At 36.4% G+C, this 21,269-nt stretch overlaps 1 protein-coding gene across 2 annotated transcripts in view; it reads right to left on the bottom strand.

Moving 5' to 3' along the window:
* Positions 1-729: 729 nt before the first annotated feature.
* The window catches only part of USP9X (ubiquitin specific peptidase 9 X-linked), a 124,507-nt gene continuing 103,967 nt past the window's right edge, over positions 730-21,269 (bottom strand). For both annotated transcript variants that reach the window (XM_029240274.1, XM_029240275.1), the window contains exons 33-45: positions 20,711-20,884; positions 18,166-18,307; positions 16,178-16,931; positions 15,663-15,786; positions 14,574-14,799; positions 13,923-14,052; positions 11,084-11,269; positions 10,393-10,613; positions 10,075-10,163; positions 6,063-6,219; positions 5,582-5,794; positions 5,128-5,223; positions 730-3,438 (exon numbers count right to left, since the gene is read on the bottom strand). In XM_029240274.1, the coding sequence (XP_029096107.1) occupies positions 3,301-3,438; positions 5,128-5,223; positions 5,582-5,794; positions 6,063-6,219; positions 10,075-10,163; positions 10,393-10,613; positions 11,084-11,269; positions 13,923-14,052; positions 14,574-14,799; positions 15,663-15,786; positions 16,178-16,931; positions 18,166-18,307; positions 20,711-20,884 (2,650 nt within the window). In that variant the 3' untranslated portion in view covers positions 730-3,300. The remainder of the gene's footprint in view (positions 3,439-5,127; positions 5,224-5,581; positions 5,795-6,062; positions 6,220-10,074; positions 10,164-10,392; positions 10,614-11,083; positions 11,270-13,922; positions 14,053-14,573; positions 14,800-15,662; positions 15,787-16,177; positions 16,932-18,165; positions 18,308-20,710; positions 20,885-21,269) is intronic.

Below are 21,269 nucleotides of genomic sequence, written 5' to 3'. Positions count from 1 at the left end.
AAAAAAATCCAGTTATAATTCTAAATAAGGCAGGATATATCCACCAAAGTAACCACAAAATTCAGCAAAGTAAGAGTTCACGGGAGAACGTAAGCTGGAAAAATACTAAGAAAAAACGGAAAGGAACTATTTTGGAGTAGTCATCTGAGTATTCACAGACTTGCTTTCATTTACAAATGTAATTCAAATAAAAAAGGCTCCTCATCTTTTTAACCCACTACTAGGATTAAATACTTAAGTTGTTATCATTCACTAATAAATGTTAATCATGAAAAAAATATAAAACATTTTAATTCTAAATTTGTACATATAACAGCTAAAAGAGACAAGGTTGGGAAATTATCATTGAGAGAAAAATGAACCAAGACAAAAACCCCAAATATGATTATGTTCTTATTTCTGCCTCTACAATGCTGAACATGAAAATTTGGTTGGTGGAGGGCTTAGAAACAGCAGCAATATGGTTCTTACCAAGTTGTGCACTGAAATACTTAGATCCAATAGGGCAAAGCCCTTGTTCACACAGATTAACAATGAAAATATCTTCAGTCTTTTTAACAGATTCTACTGTCTTCTATAAAGTAATCATGCCATTTAGAATTCCGGGGGTACTTCTTTGAAAGGAAGACTAGTGATTCCGCAACAAACATGTAAAGTAGGAAATATATATATGGCTCAAGAAATCAGCTGAGGGAGAATTAAATAATCTTTAGGCACTTTGAAGACTTGGAAGTTTAAAATGTGCCATTTATGTTCAGAAAAAGACCTCAAAACCCACCACTATGTTGCTCTTACAATAACATGCATCTTAAAATTTTCAGTTATACATTAATGCTTGCTTAAGAGTTAAATATAGAAAATAATTTGCACAAACAAACAAAAATAACACTCTCCATTCACCTCTCCTAGATCCTGGTCACAACACAGACCATTCTTCCTCAAATGGAGGGGGAAAGGATTCACAAGCCCTCACCTGGCACTAGGGGACTTGTAAATTCAAAGCAACGGAAAGTGGGATCTCCCTCCAAGGAGAAAAATTCACAGCCTTTTAAAATGTCAGGTTTTTCATGTCTAGGAAGTCATTCATTTTAAAATTAAGTATATTACATACTTTTGTTAAGGACCAGGAAACACAAAAATCATCTCAGATGGTTAGATGGTATATTTAATGATAGCAACTTGTCCAAATAAATTTAGCCTATTCTGCTCATTGTTAAGGAGGCTTGGAATTGAGGAACTTCTAAATTAAAATTACCAACTGGAACTGCACACAGTGTGTATGACTCTGGCTCACACTTAACAAACTCAGATGTAATATACTTAAGGTAAAAACAGGATCTATCCGGTGTCAAAATTTCCTAATATTACAGAAAACCTAGAAGCACAGATTGACTACAGAGTACTGCAAATAAGATATCCAAAGCTTTATCTTAAATACCTGCCCCTTTTAATCACAAAATAACACAATTCTCAATTTTGTTTCTGCTTTGTTCAATTCCAACTATAGCCTTTTTGACAAAACATTTGCCTATTAACTGAATTGTAAAAAATACAACCAAGCTTGTGCTCATTAAATATACATGTATATAAAAAACATACAAAAAGTACAAGATTATGTTAGGAAACTTTTACAGTGTCAACAATCCTGTTTTTCTCTAAGTCTTTTAGTAAAGGGCCAAAGGTCAAATCTTTCTGTGCACAAAAATTCAATGTGACTGAACTCCTGAATTCAGTGTCATGCCTAGGCATGCTATGCACAGAATTATTTTTAATATGCAGTCCTTAAAAAACAAACAAAAAAAAGACAAAAAATTAACCAAAAAACCAAAACACACCACAGGACAAAAAGTTCTTCTTAAATCAAATTCTATTTGTGAATTCAGCAAAATAATTTCTATAAAATAAAACAGCAAAATATTTAAATAGAATAGGGTGGACTGTATCTGTTTGCAGGGGTATTTGGTTTTTAGACAGGTTCCAAAAAATTACACACATTCAAGTCACCAATTCTCTATTAACTGATGAGTTCCTTATCTTTAATTAAATGCTTATTCTGAAATTATACCTCAATTATATTAACTAACCAGTTTCCTTTTTAATTAGACCCTGCTTCAAATGTTAAAATTTTTGGAATAATGGAAAAGGAGCTAGGACAGTTCTTGCTTTCAAGTAAAACTGTGACTGAGCAGAAGCTCAGCCAGACATCTTGGTGCAGTGGTACTCCAAATATTGTAGGATTCTGACTTCCACTTCACTGGGATCCAGCAGAAGGAAAGTTTTAAAAGGTTCTCCTAATAAGCTCTACCAAAGAAACAGAACAAGCACACCAAATACAGTCTTCTATTATGCTCCAAGCATCCTGGCATAGCAAATTTTTGCATATTTGTTTTAAATCTTTTAAAATTCCCATTACTGATACTTAAGTTTCCTTATCCCACCCAGAGGTTGAACTATCAAACATTAGATGTAAGCAACATATGTGTAACTGAAAACCACCTGTTTTATCACATTTCTCTCCTTGTTTTATATTTTATATTCTAGGTGTAAGACGGAAAAGCTCTGAGCAATACAGCTGTCGCACTGGGACAACTGCTGTCATTATGGTAATTTTTTCCTCATTGGCTACACTAACCTGGTGTGAAGCCATGCTACATGTTACAGCGTAACTATAGCTTCAAAGTGATTAACCTAACCTCAGAATAAAAAGGCAATGAAAAAGATCTAGAAACAATGTTACATCACCAAGTTTTCCACATCAACCAAATAATTTAAAGGTTACCAGCCTTTCACTGCTCATAATAAAACTGACTCCAGTGGCAAAGAATTAACATGAAACTATTGGTGTGGTTGAAATGGATGGGCTCTGGTTTGTTGCTGTTGGTTTCTTTTTTGTTTTTGTAAAGGAGTTGATCCAACTGCCGTTAAGGCAGGCAACACTGGTTGCAGAGTGCAATGGGTATAACAAGGAAATAACTTTTGTAGGTTTTGTAGATCTGTGAGTCTCATCAAGAAAAAAGTTTCTTGCTTAAGAATTAACAGTCAAACATTAATATACTATATACACCTTTGCCATTTACACATTAGCATCAGGCCATTTATTACAAAACACTATACACTTTCCACTGCAGGCGGGTTATATATTGACAGCAAATTTCTGCAGGTAAGACAGTGAATAAACTTTCCACTCCATGTTGATTAGGAATAGTTTTTCTAGTTTTAAATATTAGCCAGACACAGAAAAAGGTTGGACTGTAAGGCCTGGGTGCACAGTCTTGATGGAACCAGTTAATCATGTGCATTTCACTGATCCTTCGTCTGAGGTGGGGATACTTCTTCACTGCCTTCATAATTTTCTTGTGCTCGTTGGCCAGTTCTCTGAGGGTTGTTCATGTGATGTGCTGCTGGGCCTGTATACGGCTGTCCATGCACATGGTTATTCTGGGAGGGGAGAAGAGATCTGCATGTTAAAACTTTTCATATATTAAACTTCAACTTTAAAGATCACAGGCTGAAGTTTGTAGAAATGTAAACATTTCTTTTATTCCTAGGACTTAAAAAGAGTAAATACACTTGGGCTAATGATGGAAAAGAAAAAAAAAAAAAAAAAAAAAAAGTGGTTTGAAAGAGAAAAGGTAGCCTAAATTCAAACCCCAAAGCCCCAAATAAAAGCAGTGTAGGTTTGTTTAATTCTTTGGCCAAAGTGATTTTAAGTGCCAAAAATTATTTAGATTCAAGTCTGACAAATAAGGGATAACACAGCCCATTATTGCTCGTGGTAAAAAATATTCATGAAAAGGGATCTGTGAGCTGGAACACCTCTATCCTCACTCTTCTGAGCACCTTGAAACTCCCATATGAGAAATCTGATTGAATGATCATATGAGGTCTGCATGAGCAACAACCCTGAACACAGGATGATGTTAATGAAAAGAAAACAACACTGAAAATAATGGATTAACCAGGCATGATTAATATATGAGTTTTCTCACGGCCGAGGAAAGTAACTCTTCTCCTTGTGGATTTGGGTCCTTAATGTTTTAAACCCCTGAACTCATTTTTCTGTACGTTCCCACCAGTCAAGCCAAGAAGATCATAGGCTTTAACTTTCTGGAATTTCTATTACGAAAATTAACACGTTGAATATGCATTTTCCAGTCATATTCAACATTTCTAGTCAGCATGCTTCTATTTCGACCCTGAAATATAAGACAGAATGCTTAAATAATGGTTCTGAAAGCATGGTTCCTAGACCAGCAGCAGCAGCAGCAGTTGGGAACTCGTTGGAAATGTAGTGAATGAGAAACGCTGGGGTGGGGCCTAGCACTGCTGCAACAGCCCACCAGGGGATTCCCATGCTTATGCAAGTTTAAGGACCACTGCCTCAAAAGATCTGAATTAGTCACATCTGGGGTTTAGAAAGAGACGCTCTCATTTAGAACGTTTCTTCATCTAAATTTATTTAGTTATTGATTTCACAGAAAAATTCATGGAAATCTGTCAAATCCCTGATTTTTTTCCAACAATTTTTACTGTCATTGAAGTCTTGGTTATGCTAAGTAATAAGCAAACACTTCTTCCTTCACTGTCATATCTTAGTGCCTTCAAAATCCACTCGCACACTTAGCCTAACAGGAAATGTCGTCTTAATCCATTATACTAAATATTGATTATCATTTTATATTGACGTGAATAATCACAGTTTTACAAACGTCATCTACTAGTACAAGTAAGGGCACACATCTGACCAGGAAAACACCACAGGGGCAAGCTCAAACATGCCACACTGTGACCCCATGCTAGCCATTCCTCTTTTGATCATGCCCCCAAAGCTAGTCTAGATAATCCCTCTATTACTTTACAGTCACAACAAAAAACGTAGCCATCCTTTGGGCTTCCCTGGTGGCACAGTGGTTCGTGCCCTGGTCCAGGAGGGTCCCACATACCACGGAGCGGCTGGGCCCATGAGCCGTGGCCGCTGAGCCTGCGCGTCCGGAGCCTGTGCTCCACGGCGGGAGAGGCCACAGCAGTGAGAGGCCCGCGTACCGCAAAAAAAACACTTAGCCATCCTTTAAATAAAGCATAAAGATTGGTTCCAGGGAATAAAAACACGAACCAAGCCCAATATACCTGCTGATACTGAGATCCAGGTGAATGGGGGTATAATGGGGCATCTTCAGGTGGAGGCGACTCATGCTCATCTGGGGCATCTTGGTCATCTGGCTCCTGATTTTAAATATTTAAAGATAAAGAATTATGTAGCCAAATTCTAGTTTTATTTTTTTTCTATTTGAAATAAAATCTTTAAAATCTAAAAAACTGACCCACTAACAACTTTTCTTTTACTACAGATAAACAAAGTAACTGAAAGGAACCTGATTTGGGTTCTCTTAGAAATACTAGATTCAGGCAATTTCACAAATATTTCTCTAAAAGAAGGCTCCCTCATTAAGACCACATATAAACAAACTTCAACATAATTTTTTTTACCATTATCATTAATACATAAACACTGGCCTATAAAGTGAAGAATTACTTTGCTTTCTTCCATTTCTATCTGCTGCACACTGGCGGCTTTTTTTACCTCCTCTGGACAGAGTTCACAAGCTTTTGCAAGTGTCATCCTAGCACTATGTGATCTCTCCAAGAAATAACCATTTGATGTTTCATTGCTTTGCACCGGAGGAGACCAATTGTTGTAAGTGTATTGAGGATTGCCAGTGTATGGTCGTCTTTCAAGTTCATCTCCAAGCCATTCCACTGCCCAGGTCCACTTTCTTTTAAGATCTCCATTGCCCTTCAAAAGAAAATAAAACTATATATGTAAAAGGTTTTGGAATGCTTTTCAAAGGTAACTTTAAACGACAACTCCAAATTCTCATAATTCTCTTCTTTTAAAACAGAATCCTTAATTCTGATTCAGATTTCTACAAAATTATATGTGTGTGTGTATATATATACACACACATATATATATATAGAGAGAGAGAGCGAGCGAGCAAGCGAGAGCGAGAGCGAGAGCGAGAGAGAGAGAGAGAGAGAGAGAAAGGGAGAGAGACCCTCACCTGCAGAATCTGGTAAGCAACAGGACAATTGCTAAAGAGAGCTACCATACATTTTATACACTGGTATGCTCTTTTTTGATAGTGATTCTTAGAGCGCTGGATTGTGTCAAAGAGCCCATCTCGGTCATCTGGGATTCCTTTAAGTGCATTATGAATTCTGAAAGAGAACCAGATAAATAAAAACTTCTAAAATCAAATAGCAGCTAACATTACTGAGTGCCTACTATGTGCCATTCAATAAATGTCTTTGATGTAGTTACATAATCTAATGCTAGACAATAAGTCCTCTTCTTAAACCCTTGAACACAGATAAGAAAAACAGGTTAAAAGGCTTGCAACCCAAGGTCATATGGCCTCCTAGTACCAACTTATTACCAATCCAAAATGACAAATATCATATGATTCCAGTTATACGAGGTATTTAGAGAATAGGCAAAAATCAGAGAAAGCAAGAATAATGGGTACAGAGTTTCAGTTTGGGATGATGAAAAAGTTCTGGACATGGATAGTGGTGATGGTTAACACAATATTGTGAATGTACTTAATTCCACCAAATTGTACACTTAAAAATGGTAAATTTTGTTATGAATATTTTACAAATTTTCAAAAAATATTTAAAAATTCACCTGCCTGCAATTCTACTCTAAGTTATATATCCAAGAGAATTGAAAACAGGTGCTTAAAAAGAAATACAAAACTTGTACATGAATGTTCACAACAGTATTATTCACAGCAGCCAAAAGGTGGAAACAACCCAAATATCTACCAACAGATGAACGAATATACAAAATGTAATGTACCCATACAATGGAATATTATTCAGCCATAAAAAGCAATGAAGTACAGATATGTACTCTAACATGGATGAATGTGAAAACATTATGCCAAGTGAAAGAAGCCAGATACAAAAGAACACATTGTATGATTCCGTTCATATGAGATGTCCAGGCAAGTCCTGGATATTTTGCCTATGCGCTGACAAATTCATAGAGATAGAAAGCAGATTAGTGGTTGTCAGGGGCTGGGGGATGGGAGGACTAGGGAGCAACTGCTTAATTGGGTTTGGATTTTCCTTTTGGAGTGATGAAAATGTTCTGGAATAAGACAGTGGTAATGGTTGCACAACATTGTGAATGTACTAAAAGCCACTGAATTGTATGCTTTAAAATGGTTAAAATAGTGAATTTTATGTTAAGTGAATTTTATCTCAATAAAGAAACAATACCTAAAAAACCTTCTGTATACCTTATATTTTACTTAATAGAACGTTCCAAATCAAAATTCAAGTTTGTTTTTTTGTATTACATGCATTTATAAAATCTGTTTTGTTTGGAAATCATGACTTTGTAATTTTGCAAAGTTTAATCATTTCAGACCACACAATCAACCATGTACAGGCTTCCTGCTATTTAATCTGAAACACTGCAGTGTATATTCTGTTTTTACCTTCAGTTTTGTCAAGTGATAATGAATCAACTGCTTTCAAATGCCGTTTTTATCAATATTACCTTTCCCTCCCTTGTTCCCCAATGCTTAACGGTGCCAGGCCCACGGGAGATGCTCCATAAATACACACTGCTTACTAAATGACCTAAAAAGCCCACTATGAGAAAATTATTTTCAAGCTTGGTGCCAGGGACTCATAACAACAATCTTATCATTACACAAAAGTCAAATTCCCATGTTTAATCCGGCACACATGCCTTTAGCATTATTACTTGCTCTAATGAAACAAGAGAACTAAGATGTGGCTAATTGGCTTAAAGCTATAAATGCTTACAATATTTTCAAAAGAAAATAATGAAAAGTTAGATTCCATTTCAACCAACTCTTTAAGTTTCAGATCCTCTGATCATATTGAGAAGAGTACTGGTAGTATGCAAAATAAGCAGCTATAGTTTTAGAACTACTAAATTTTGTGTTTAATGAAAATTGATTTCTGCTTTAATGCTATTTTTACAATATTAATTCAACTGTTGGAAATCTATGATGGTAATTCTGGTGAATAATTTGAAAATATTATTTCATGAATTCTGGCATTTGCAATCCCCACTAAGACTCAAGATTTTAATTTCTCTTTAAGCATTTTGTTGTTATAAAACTTGTAGGTATGTATGTATGAATGTATTTATTCATTTATTTTTTGTGTGGCCATGCTGTGCAGCATGTGGGATCTTAGTTCCCCGACCAAGGACTGAACCCTTGTCCCCTGTAATGGAACCACTGGACTGTCAGGGAAGTCCCAGGTTTCTGTTTTAATTATTACACTGACAGACAGGAGGCAGTCTGTTATATAGATTGTCAATTGTTTCCCAACATAAACTCTTACACTATTGTCCATGTAGGGAGGGAAGTTATAAAATCCGGCAAAGTTGCCAACTAATTCCATAGTTCATCATCATCTGTATTGCTCTTGGGATTAAGGATAATGTATTAAGCTTTTACGTAAAAAGAGGAATTCTGGAGGAAGCTTAAGGGACAGCTAAGCTGGATAACCTTAGTCCTAAATTAATAATTATTAAAAATAAAATTTAAAAATTAAATAATAAAAATAAATAAAAAATTGCTAACTCCTAAACCTCACGTACGTATACTGAAAAACTAGTTATGGTTCATGCTCATTTATTCAAGGATTCCATATCTGCAGTTTTGCCTACTTGCTAAACTTTATCTGTAATGGTAAAAATCAACTCTTTGCAATTGCAGTCACATGCAGAGTAGCAAAAACATCTGAGTTGCCCAACACACGTTCCCATCTGAAGTGGAACAAAGTGATATTCGGCCTTGTTTTAGCTCATACTGTAAACAAGTATCCTTTTTCCCATCTATTTCAGTGACAGCTTTTCACATTTTTGTGCTTTGTGTTGATCTCACTGTTTAGAAAGGGCCTCAAATGTGTAGTGCTGGGCTTCCCTGGTGGCACAGTGGTTGAGGGTCCGCCTGCCGATGTGGGGGACGCGGGTTCGTGCCCCGGTCTGGGAGGATCCCGCATGCTGCGGAGCGGCTGGGCCCGTGGGCCGTGGCCGCTGGGCCTGCGCGTCCGGAGCCTGTGCTCCGCAGCGGGAGGGGCCACAGCGGTGAGAGGCCCGCGTACCACAAAAAAAAAAAAAAAAAAAAAAAGTGTAGTGCTGAAGTGCTGTCTAATGTTCTCTAAGCCCAAGAAGGCTGTGATGTGCTTTGCAGAGAAAATATATGTCAGATAAGCTTTGTTCAGACCCGATTTATTGTGAATTCAACGTTAATAAGTCAGCAATATATATTAAATAAGGTGTCTTTAAACAGAAACACACATTAAAAAAAGGTTATGTATTGATTGGTTGAAAAAGAAAAAAGTAACCAGGGCTTCCCTGGTGGCGCAGTGGTTGAGGGTCCACCTGCCGATGCGGGGGACGCGGGTTCGTGCCCCGGTCCGGGAGGATCCCACATGCCGCGGAGTGGCGGGGCCCGTGAGCCATGGCCGCTGAGCCTGCGCGTCCGGAGCCCGCGTACCACAAAAAAAAAAAAAAAAAAAAGTAACCAGAGCCTGGCAAGAACCTAATCCTGTTTTTCCCCCAGGAGCAATGATTTAGTATTTGCTCATTCAGTGTTCACAGTGACTTTCAGACCGTAACTACCATGAATAATGGGAACTGACAGTACTTACTGAAGGCACTATATTTAGATAACCAAATGTTATCTCATGTAATTCTAAAACTAACGTAATCTAATCCTAAAATAGCCCTAGAGCATCATTAATGAAATTGAAACATTTACAAAAAAATCCCCCCAAACAAAAAACACAACAATTGAAAGAGAAAGGTTAGTATATTAAGTATGCAGCTTGGGCAATGAGAGCAAAAAGTAAAAAATGAAATAAAACTGTGAGGAAGGGGGGACCTTTTTATTCATTCTTGTCTTATGTTTTGTTTAAGATACATTTATTAGATATTCAAGAGGTAAAAAAAAAAATATGTGCCGACTGGTAATTTCAGTTACTCTAAAAGCTGGGCAAGGAACAAAAAAGGGTATCTACCTGTGAGTCTGCCAGGAGTCCTCAATCAGTAAGATTTGCAAAAGCAGATCCAAATAGGGCCGGAGTTCATAAGTATAGGAATATGCAACCTTTAAAAACAGGTAAGACATGGTGAAGAACTTATTTTAAAGCAGCAACAGTGGTGATCCTTTTGTAATGTGTAATGTATAAAAATATCAAATCACTATGTTGCACACCTAAAACTAATATAATTGTAAAGTCAATTATATTAAAAAAACTATTAAAAAAATAAAAATATAAAATAAAGGAACAACAAATCAAATTATAGAGACATATGAATGTATATTTTCCTTTAACCTGCCAGAGAAGTTCACTGAGGACAGTAGATGAGAACTGAGGATTCTCCCAGCAGCAAAAACGAAGCAATTTGACGGTTTCCTCTGAGTTACTGCAGTCCTCAATGATTTTCTTCACATAACTTGTCCTCACAAATAAAATGTCTGCCACATTCTGCTGAATTGGCATTATAGGTTGTGATAAATTAGGATCACCAAAAGGATTGGGAAGAGGAGGATTACCTAGAATACAGATTGGTCATCAATGAAAAACTAATCGGCTTCTCTACAATAATACTCAGCTTTCACCACAGAAAATAGCTTATGAATTTTTTATTTTATGAAAATAATATTTTAAATCAAGTTTCCTGAGTACAACAAAGAAAGTAATATTAAGCATTATAATGATCACATATATCAAGATGATAAAATATAAAACTGAAATGCCAACACTGGCGTTTTCTTTATATAAAAGTTAATTCTTAAAACTACTTCATAAACAAGGTACCAACCTCAGTAGCAAGTAGACAGAAAGATTCCCTTTAAATATGAAAAAAAGGTGCAGGACTCAAAATATTGTAAAATATTCCAAAGCATGGACTTTCAGACTCTCATTTTATTTTTAAATATCTTTGGAATTACTTTGAATCAGGTACTATATATGGCCAGCAGTACTTTAAAACCAATGTAAAGAATGGAGTATTTGACTTTACCGTTGATTGAAGACTGCATTCTTGACGAGACATTGCAGCATCGGATTAGCTGTGACACTACTGAGTATAATTTGCCTAATTCAGCATACTGATACTTGATTGGAGGACCTGGACCTTCATCTAAAGACACAAGCATAAAGGTAGCAGGTACACTCAATTTCAGAAGCTGTGTCTTCTCCGCCACACCTACAATAAAGAAGGGAGAAGCAGGAAGAGAGGGGAAGAATTATATGAGAGGAAAGAACTGGGACAGAAGGGCTTCATAATAAAATATTTTTCTACAACTTTTATGATCAGAAGATCACTTTTACTTAGCATTCAGAGTATTATTTAATCAGAACCAAAAATCTACTGAGTTAGTATAACTGGATTTAAGTACTGAAATGGTTAAACGGTGACTATGACATTCCAATCCTACAAGGCATAAGGAAGAGAAACACCTTCTATGGCCTGGGGAGTCTCGGGAACTGCCTAGTCTGCAATCCTCATCATTAGGTGAATGACGAAAACTGAGAAATAAGAATTCTTTTATGAACTGCCTTTCTTCCTCAGCCAAGCTTCTTGACGCCTAAACTTGTTCCCTCTACTTTCTCGTCTTCCCAGTCCTCAATCCATGCCTATTTGGCTTCTGCCCCCTTTTCTGGTTTAAAGCTAAGGAATAGTTCTCAAACCATAACCATTTCCTTTCTTGGGTTCCTGTCTTATTTTCTTTCTACCTCTTCTTCTTATTTGTGAGTCCTCCTTCCTGTCTTCAAAAGTGATGGTCCTCGAAGTTCCCACGTCAGGCTATCTTCTCACACCATATGCCTTCCCTGGATGATCAAACCCACTCTAATGGCTTCAAGTTGCAGCTATTTTCATTCAGCTGATTCCAAAATATTTCCAGACAAATAGATCACCGCTCTACTGGACATCTCTATTTGGGTGTCACAAAGACTCAAATTCCCTGTCCACGTTCTTCCTCCTGTGTTTCCCCTCTCAGTACATGGCACTACTTCCTGCTCAGTTTGTCAAGTTGGAATTCTGGGCATCATTCTTAACATCTCTTCCGTGTTCCCCTTCCCTGAATATCCAATCACCAAATCCTACTGTCCTTATCTCCAATAAAAAGCACCAGAATCTGACTACTTGTATCCCGCTCACTGCCATTCCTCAGTATAAGCCACAACAACTTTCTATCTATAAATTACTTTAACAATCTCTGGTCTTACTCCCCAATAATCCATTCCACACTGCAGCCTGGATCTTTCTAGAAGCCATGTCTATTCAAAACTCTACAATGGCTCATCAATGCTCTCAGGATAAAGTCCAGAATCTCTCACAAGGCTTGACAGAATAGCACAATTAGAAAATTCTGCTCACCACTCCTGCCATCCCCATATTACATCAATTCTAGTCAGACTGAATAACTTTCATTTCCTCCAATGAGCCATGCTGAGTTTATTCCAAGTCTCTGCACCTGCTGTTCACTCTGGATGGAAAAACTCAACCGACCAATTCCCACATCTTCCCCACTAAGTCCCCCACACTCCCCCTATGATGTACTTCCATAGCACTTTGTATTTTCCCCATTATAGCCACAAACATATTTTATGGCAAGTACCTTTTAATTTGCTTCTATACTCCATTAGAAAATAGGTGTCTTATTTATTGCCATGTTCCAAGTAGTATAATAAGTACAGGTCCATCCACAAATCCCTTATCTGAAATCCTGAGATTCAAACAGCTCTTAACATCAATATAAACAAAGTTCATTCATAAACTTGCTGTGAAAATCTGGCCTGAACTGACAAGAGGCTATGCACAGTCTTCAATCATCCCCTCTCAGTGTGAATATTTACGTGTATGATTACAAAGTGCTGTTTCAGACCCTGCTCTAGGGATGTTATGTAATTCAGGGCATATGGGCTATTTTACCTTTCTTAAAACCAAACAGTCTGAACCACAAAGCATATCTATCTGGTCCTAAGGATTTCGTATTAAAGTTTATAGACCCATATTTGCTTTTAGCAGGGAAATTTTAATTAGATTAGATTATGGACCAACGATCCATGTTTTCTGAACAGGGAATACCTAAAAAGGGAGTTGAACAGAGTGAGATTTTTATAAATACCTAAGATTTGGCATTTCTAAGTGTGAAATACAGATTCCCCTTATGCTTGTTTGCGTAAATATTCTTTTCAACTACAAATATGCAAGCATCTCCAGTATGGGAAGGTAAGGGAAAAGACGACAAACGCAAAGTAGAATGTTGCTTATGTTAAAAGGGCCATGGATCAACTGGCGATTGGTAAGTTCATGCACAAAAAACCTGGAATGACAGGGATGTTTGGGTTTAGAACTTAACATAAATAACAGGTAATTTAAGTGAATACTTATATTATCCCCGATTTTAATTTAGTTTACGTCAACAAAAACTTACGTACAGACTAAGTCCTTTACCCAAACTTGGTGAGTATTACACATCCATCTGGGACCTTTTGAAAATGTGGATTCCTTGTGTTAGCTCTGAGAATTCTTATTCAGTTGGTTTGGGATGGGGCCTAGGCATCAGTATTTAAGAAAAAAAAAGGTCTAGCACCACTACTTTAGGAGATAAAAATATGATTAAGATACAGATTTTGACCTGTGTCTGGTGCAGAGATAAGACACATGCATAAATAATGATAAAGTACAAGGTGAAAAGTGCAGTGTAAAAAAAAAAAGTTTCAAATAAAATTCACAATAGGTTTTATGGAACACTGTTTCTATTTTAGACCAGGTTATATTTCATCATGTGACTTACATGACCTCATTACTTAATACATTAAAAGAGAATTATGAAAACTTAAATTCTTACCTAAATTGGCATACATTACAAACAGGTTGAAATACTGCTGTAAATGACGCCCATGCTCTGAAACTTCTCTTCTCAGTAGATTTAGTACTGCTCTTAGTAAGTGATCACTCAGGCTTAAGTTGTCATAAGCCTGTAAAGGATAAAACATTGGTTGTTTTTCAGCAACAAGGTGCAGGTACGATATAATTCTCTTTGCATGAAAACTGGACATGCACATATACATTTTAAATATAGGCAGAAATTTCTGGAAGGACTGATCACACAAGAAATGATTAAAAAGGGTTGCTTTTTAGGAAAGGGGATGAAGATCCAATGTAGATTTCATTATAGAGGCTTCATACTGTTCTAAGCTTTAACAAATGGAAGTCCATTTAAATTTATATACAATTTATGTAACAGTTAAGTGTATAACTAAGCCACTGAATGTAACTGAATTAACAGAAAATTCCACTATGTTTTAAAGAGCCAATAGTCACTATTCACTGCTGGGAAGTACTTTTAATGGAACTCATATAAACATTGAGTTATCGGACTATCTGGTTATTACGTGCTCATGCACGTTTGTTAGGTAAATATATCAAACAGATGCACATATATTTGTGACTTCAACTTCCAGGAAACAGAACTTATTTCTGTTAACTGGGCAATTACCTGACTAGAAGGTCCTGGAGATGCAAAAGGTGAAGGACATGGCCCATCTTGCAAGGAAAAATGTGCAATAAAAACTATAAGTTTTGCAAATGCACCTCTCACTTCTGCACTAGGGCACTCCAGAAGGTATTCAGAGAAGCGATTTGAAACGTTAAAAAGGACATTGTGAGCAAACCAAAAACGTACATTCTTGCTGTGACGAAGGAGAATACATAATGCATCATACCTAAGACAAAACCAAACAAAAATCTATGAATATCGATTCAGTAACATGTTTCCTATAGTATAGTGATGGGTCTCTAGGAACCAAACCAAAAAAAAAAAAAAATCAAAGAACTTCTTTTACTACTGGAGGGAGAGAACCAGCAATGGTAGCTTCTAGTACTAATATTAAAAAGATAAATACTATGACTTGGTCTATTCTCACAGAGTGACAAAATAAATAGATGAAAACTTATACAGTCCTCTACAAATCCATGACCAAACTCTTCCTAGGTTCAATGACAAAACAATAATCCCCATTCCCTTAACATCTTACTACTAGAATAGTAAGTAAATATTGTTAAATCGAGGTATTATAATGGCCTCTAAATTTATACAATTAGAAACTTAAACTCATTTTAAGTTTCTACCTTTTTAATCTATGGCTGAATTTAATCTAGGGAAGCTAAAATGTTAATACTTTTGTGATTAGATAGCTTAGACTTTTAAGTATCATCCTGTAATGTTTTGTACAGAGATGTCAAAGATATGATACAAGGTAACAGAAGCAGAAGCCAACTTCTGAATAATAAAAGGTGGTATTTAATCTCAGTAATTATTTTTTAAATTTATTTTTTATACAGGTTCTTATTAGTTATCTATTTTATACATATTAATGTATATATGTCAATCCCAATCTCCCAATTCATCCCACCACTCAGTAATTATTTAAATATGATTTCTCTCACTATCACTACCAAGATTTTTTAAATTCTGCATTCCAAATATGAAATGAGATTATCATGTCTTGGAAAAAATAAAGCAGTATATTAAAGAACCAAACTAAATGCCAGTAATAATAGGAATGAAAATTCAAAGCAATGATACCAATCACTGGCAGAGCCACGGACTACTTTCTTGGTGTGAAATCCTGTGGTAAAGAGGAACCTAGCGGCAAGTTGAATACTAATCATAGTGATTTCTTCTGCTTCAGGCAACAGGTGATCTTGCCCTAAAAATAAAATGTAGATTAAAAAATAGTCAAACAAATTTCTGTGCTCAAACTCCATTTTCATTTTCAAAAAACAAATCTGCATTATCAACAATTTTCCAAGTACTATGTTAAAACCCCTGGGCTACTTATGAAATAATTCTTAGTAGTTCAGTAAAGCACCCTTCAACTAATGCTTGAGTAAAAAAACCAAACTGTTGTAGCAAACAAAAGCTCCTCTGTCTCTAAATGGCAAGACAATATATACCACTCAAAGGTAACAGTCATCTGAAACATGACTTTAGAACAACCAAAAAGAAAGAAAACAAACATGTTGATGCCTGCTAAGAAACCCTGCAAGTAAAAGAAGAGGTATGCTTTCTTACTAAGAAGCTAAATTCTTGATACTTACCTGGAGGAGGATTTAAGTAAACACCATTACACGTAAGCAGTTTTTTCATAAACTGAAAATATTCCATACTGTACTGCATTCGGTTATGCATGAACTGGACATTCTGTTTCCGCACACTTCTCTCAATGGCTGATGGCATAATGATCTGATGTGGTCTTGTGGTGATAGCAAGCTCTGATATATACCTTATCAACTCATCACCTTGGTCTATTGTGTCCAATCGTTCATAAAAAAGTATATAAGCATTCCACCACCTTTTCTGGCGCCTGTATGACATGCGCTTCATCATGTGATCAAATACTTCTCCCATGTACTCTCCACCAAAACACTGGTTTTTCATTTCTTCATCGTCATCCATTTTACATTCAGTTACATCTCCATCATCAAATTTATACCAGCGATTTCTCTCGCCATCTCCTCCGTTCCTTTGAATGATGTAAGAGTAGTAATGTCCCCCGCTCGCCTGACCACTGTGTACAAGCACCCCCACAAGTCTGTATTTCGTGCTTCCTGCTGGCTCACTGTCAGACTGCTCATTCTGTTGTATCAACTGACTCTCTGGGTTTACGTTATCTCCTTCCAGCTTTGCAACACCGGCAACTGTGTAAGGTTCCATGTCCAGTTCGCGAGGAAATTCAAAATAATCATTAAACTTGATTGCACATTCTCTTTCCCAGTCATAGTCGAATCGTTTTAGTTGGATAGCGAGAACAGGAGGTAATTTTTTAATAAGCAAGCGCTTTACAGTATCAACCTAAAATGAACAGAGCATGTTCTCTTACAATCCACTGCAAAAAACCCACAAAATTTAAAACTACTATTAAATTCTCAGGATTAATCTGAAATTTTAAGTATAAACAAATACATGATAATGAACATAATCAGAGCATTTCTGTCAGTTGATATTTTTAAAATGTTCACTAAAACTAATACGAAGTAGCTGATGCCTTTTGCTACAACTTGCAAAAATTAGTGATATAGACATTATTCGCTGTCTGATTTCTATATTGGAAGTGCTATCTAACCATTATTACTTGTTTGATATTTACTGTTATTTTAATGAAGTTTGCTGTGAGCAAACTACAGAAATATAATAGTAGCAGCTAATATTTATTGGGCAATTAGGTACCAAGTTATATGATGCTAAGTGCTGTCCAAGTAGTAACATGTTTAATCCTCCCAACGCTCCCAACCCTGAAACTTAAGGATGAGAATTAGGAGTAGTAAGAGATAACTTGCCTCAAGTCTTAGAGCTGTGAGCGGCAGGGAGTATGGCTTTACAGCTCATGATCTCAACCTCTAGATTTTAACACCTCTCTAAGTGGTATGTAACGTCAAAACAATACAGGTGACTTACAGGTGAGAGGGCTTGGGAGCCCAGAAAGATACACATTATTTACCATATGTATGCGTAAATTGTCTCTCCTAAAGAACTGTTAAATGCCCACAGGCAAAAACCAATCAAGTGAGTCTAAAAATCTGATCCAAGTGGTTTAAAAAACACAGGTGGTAGAAGAAATCTTTTGTGGCTAAAGTAATTAACGGTTTGGCTTCAGCAAACTTCTTGGTCTTGGGTAGCAACTCTGGACATGAGAGGAGAAGTGTTTTCCTCTATGAGCTCTGTAGCTTCGAGGAGTTCAAGAGCAGGTTGGTTGAATATGGATGAAAAGTGCCTGTGTAACTCAGACAAGAGACTGATATTAAGCTACTATGACCTCTAAAGTGATTCACTCTTATCTTTACCTGTTTTCCCTAGCCCTTCTGGCACTATTTTCTCTCAATTGCCTTTACCTGACAAACCTTTCTCTCAATCATCTTTACCTGACAGACCTTTAAGTCAGTTATCTTAACTACCTCTCTGTTACCACTATAACAAAGCAGGGTAGGGAATAAAGAGGGTGAATTTTGAGAACAAACAAAAACAACCATTCTTCCAAACCCATTAAATGTAATCATAATTATTTTAAACAAAACTGGGCAATTCATACCTTTTTATTGCATTTTTCACAATGATAAGCATTTGCACCTTCTAATAAATCTCCTTTGACATACTGTTCCAAAGAATCAAGAAGATTTTGGTGATTTCTAATGTCTACATTCAAAGTCGTAAAAGATTCTTCACACTCGTATCTAAAGATATTATTTAAGAAATGATCAGAGAATTTATTCCTTAGTTTTCTAAACATCTTATTTAGTTATGGACTCAATGAAAACTACTTTTGCAATTTTTATAACATAACACAAAACCCATTAAGTCATAAAATGTTACCAATAAATGAGTTACCATTTATGGGTCACTTATCCTCTGCTGGGCATACATTAGGTTGTTTACACACTACATATAACAGGTGCTTTGTCTTCATGACAAATATTTCTCTATCACCATCTCCACGTCAGAAATGAGGGAAGTGGGATTCAGAATGTGAATTTGGTCAAGATTACTAGGTGAAATGGTGTTTTCAAGCTAGGTCTGTCTGGTTTCACAGCTCAATCTCTTTATAGTCTTACCATGCTGCTTCCACCATCATCTGTTTAGATCTATTAATGAGCTGAATTTTTAAATGTTTCTCCTCTTCTGTAATGGAAACCTTACTAAAGCACAAGTTTAAACACACAAATGAATACGGGATAAGCAATCTGAATAGGAGCCACAATCCCACCTTGTGGCAATTTTCTACCAAAGGAATTTTCAGATTTCTGGTGAGACATATTCATGCATTTAGAACATGGGATGTGAGGAATTCATTCTCAACCATTAAATTCATTCACTCAACAAATACACTGAGTGCCTACCATGTTTAAAGCCCTGTGGGATAGTCAATGTTTAAGACAGTCCCTCATATTTAGGGCTTTTCAATTTAGTTAGGGGAAAAAGGTACACAAATAAAGGCATTTATAAGTGACATGAATGGAATATGAAGTATTAAGCAAACTGTTACTATAACTGGGGAACAGCCCATAGAAGAGAAAAGAGAAATTAGATTTTATGATTCCAGTTAAAAACTACGACATTTGAAGCTGAGAAGTCAGCAAAGTTTTTCTGTAAAAGGCCAGAGAGTAAATATTACAGGCTTTTTGGGGCCATGAGGTCCCTACGGCAACTACTCAACTCTGTTGTTATAGTGAAAGCAGTCAGACAGTAAGTAAAGGAGTGGGTATGTTCCAATAAAACTTTACAAAAACAGATGCAGGGCTGGATTTGACCTATGGTCCATAGTTTGTTAACCCCTGCTCTTGATAAATAAATACCCTAAAACAGATTGTCTCAGGACCCTTTATGTAACCTTCCAGCATACAGAATGGACTTGAGGACACGGGGAGGGGGAAGGGTAAGCTGGGACGAAGCGAGAGTGGCATGGACATATATGCACTACCAAACGTAAAATAGACAGCTAGTGGGAAGCAGCCGCATAGCACAGGGAGATCAGCTCGGTGCTTTGTGACCACCTAGGGGGGTGGGATAGGGAGGGTGGGAGGGAGACGCAAGAGGGAGGGGATATGGGGATATATGTATACGTATAGCTGATTTACTTTGTTATACAGCAGAAACTAACACACCATTGTAAAGCAATTATACACTCCAATGAAGACATTAAAAAAAAAAAGTTGCCCAGTCTATGCAAACAATTTTATGGCCTTATCCAGAATGAGTAGTTTAGCATTTACATATAGTATTAGCACTCCCTCAATCATTTTCCCTGTGTTCAAAAATAAAGCACATACACACACAACCTATGACTGTATATAATGCTGTTTAGACTTGCAGAAAATACTATCCTACCATGATTGTCTGGTGAGAAGGGATTTCAAACCAACATTAATTGACAACATACAAGAGAAGTTCCAAAGTAAAACTTCCATACAATAGGCATAAACGTGTATCTATCAGTAATGAACTTTAATAGCTATTTAACTATTTTCAATAAGAGCCCTTAATCAACTTCCCCTTTAAGAAAACCAAAAACCAAAAAAAACCAAAACCCAATTTGTTTAGTCAACTTTTGCTATAAAGATTTTGTGTGGGAAACATACCTTAAAGACAATGACAGTAATCAATGCTATTTTCAAAGTCAGTATTTCATTTGTATAGGAAATAGTGCTCCATGCCTGTTATCTTCTAAACTTAACATATTTACAATATTGTAACTATTTTAATTCTAAGATAAAGGGCAAGTTCATAAGTAATACCTGTAGCTATGCAAAATGCCATTTTATTTTCTTAGGCATGATCATACATAAGAACACGTAAGAGTATGAAATAGTAAGAGCTTAGGTGGAGTTAAAGGAACCAAATATTATTTGACAAAAACAAACAGACCCATAAAGTTCATGAGACTTTTCTGTACTCTTAAACTTCATTGTAATAAAATGAGAAAACAAACAAAACCCCCCCACAGTAGTAAGGTATAGCGCAATATGTAATTCATCCAGCCTCAGGTATTTAGTAATCGGTAGCGTACTTCACTTTTGTACATAACTAATAGTAAAAATAAACAGTACAACATACACTTTAAGTATGAAATTAGCACTTACCTATGTGGGCAGCCTTGGCAAATCTTCTGATCAGCAAAGGAACCTCCTAAAACTTTACTTAGCATAGCTGGGTGTCCTAAGGCTTTCAAAGCTTCATCTAAACTATCCACCAATGAATTAAAAAATTCTAAAGCATCATGTTGTTCACGAAGATTAACAGGCTCACCCCAAAGCCTAAGAAATGAATGGAGTAAAATATGTAATGTGCGACACTCCCAAAACAATATATACAATATATTTTTCAGGAAAAAAGCAATACAACCACAAATGACACTACAAAAACTGAGATTTTATTCTTCAACTACAGGAAGTAGAAAAAAACAAATGCCATTTATGTATCAATTGCTGTGGGGAAGAAAGTGAGATTCATAGTAAAAGTGGTACTTCAGTGGGGAAGAAATACCATGAAACTACTGGTGTGGCTGGATGGACAGTATAGCTCCAGGAAGGATGGTTTCTGTAGGTAATATAGTATAAGCATGCATTTTGAATCCAACTGAAGACGCTGTTAAAATTGGGTGGCTGATCCCACTCTTACGCAGATAATTACTACTTCATT

This window comes from Monodon monoceros, unplaced genomic scaffold (genome assembly GCF_005190385.1).
Source record: "Monodon monoceros isolate NGI ecotype Baffin Bay Population unplaced genomic scaffold, NGI_Narwhal_1 Super_Scaffold_22, whole genome shotgun sequence".
In the NCBI taxonomy this organism is placed as follows: domain Eukaryota; kingdom Metazoa; phylum Chordata; class Mammalia; order Artiodactyla; family Monodontidae; genus Monodon; species Monodon monoceros.
Note: the sequence above shows the minus strand (reverse complement) of the source record. Positions and strands in the feature narration are given on the sequence as shown.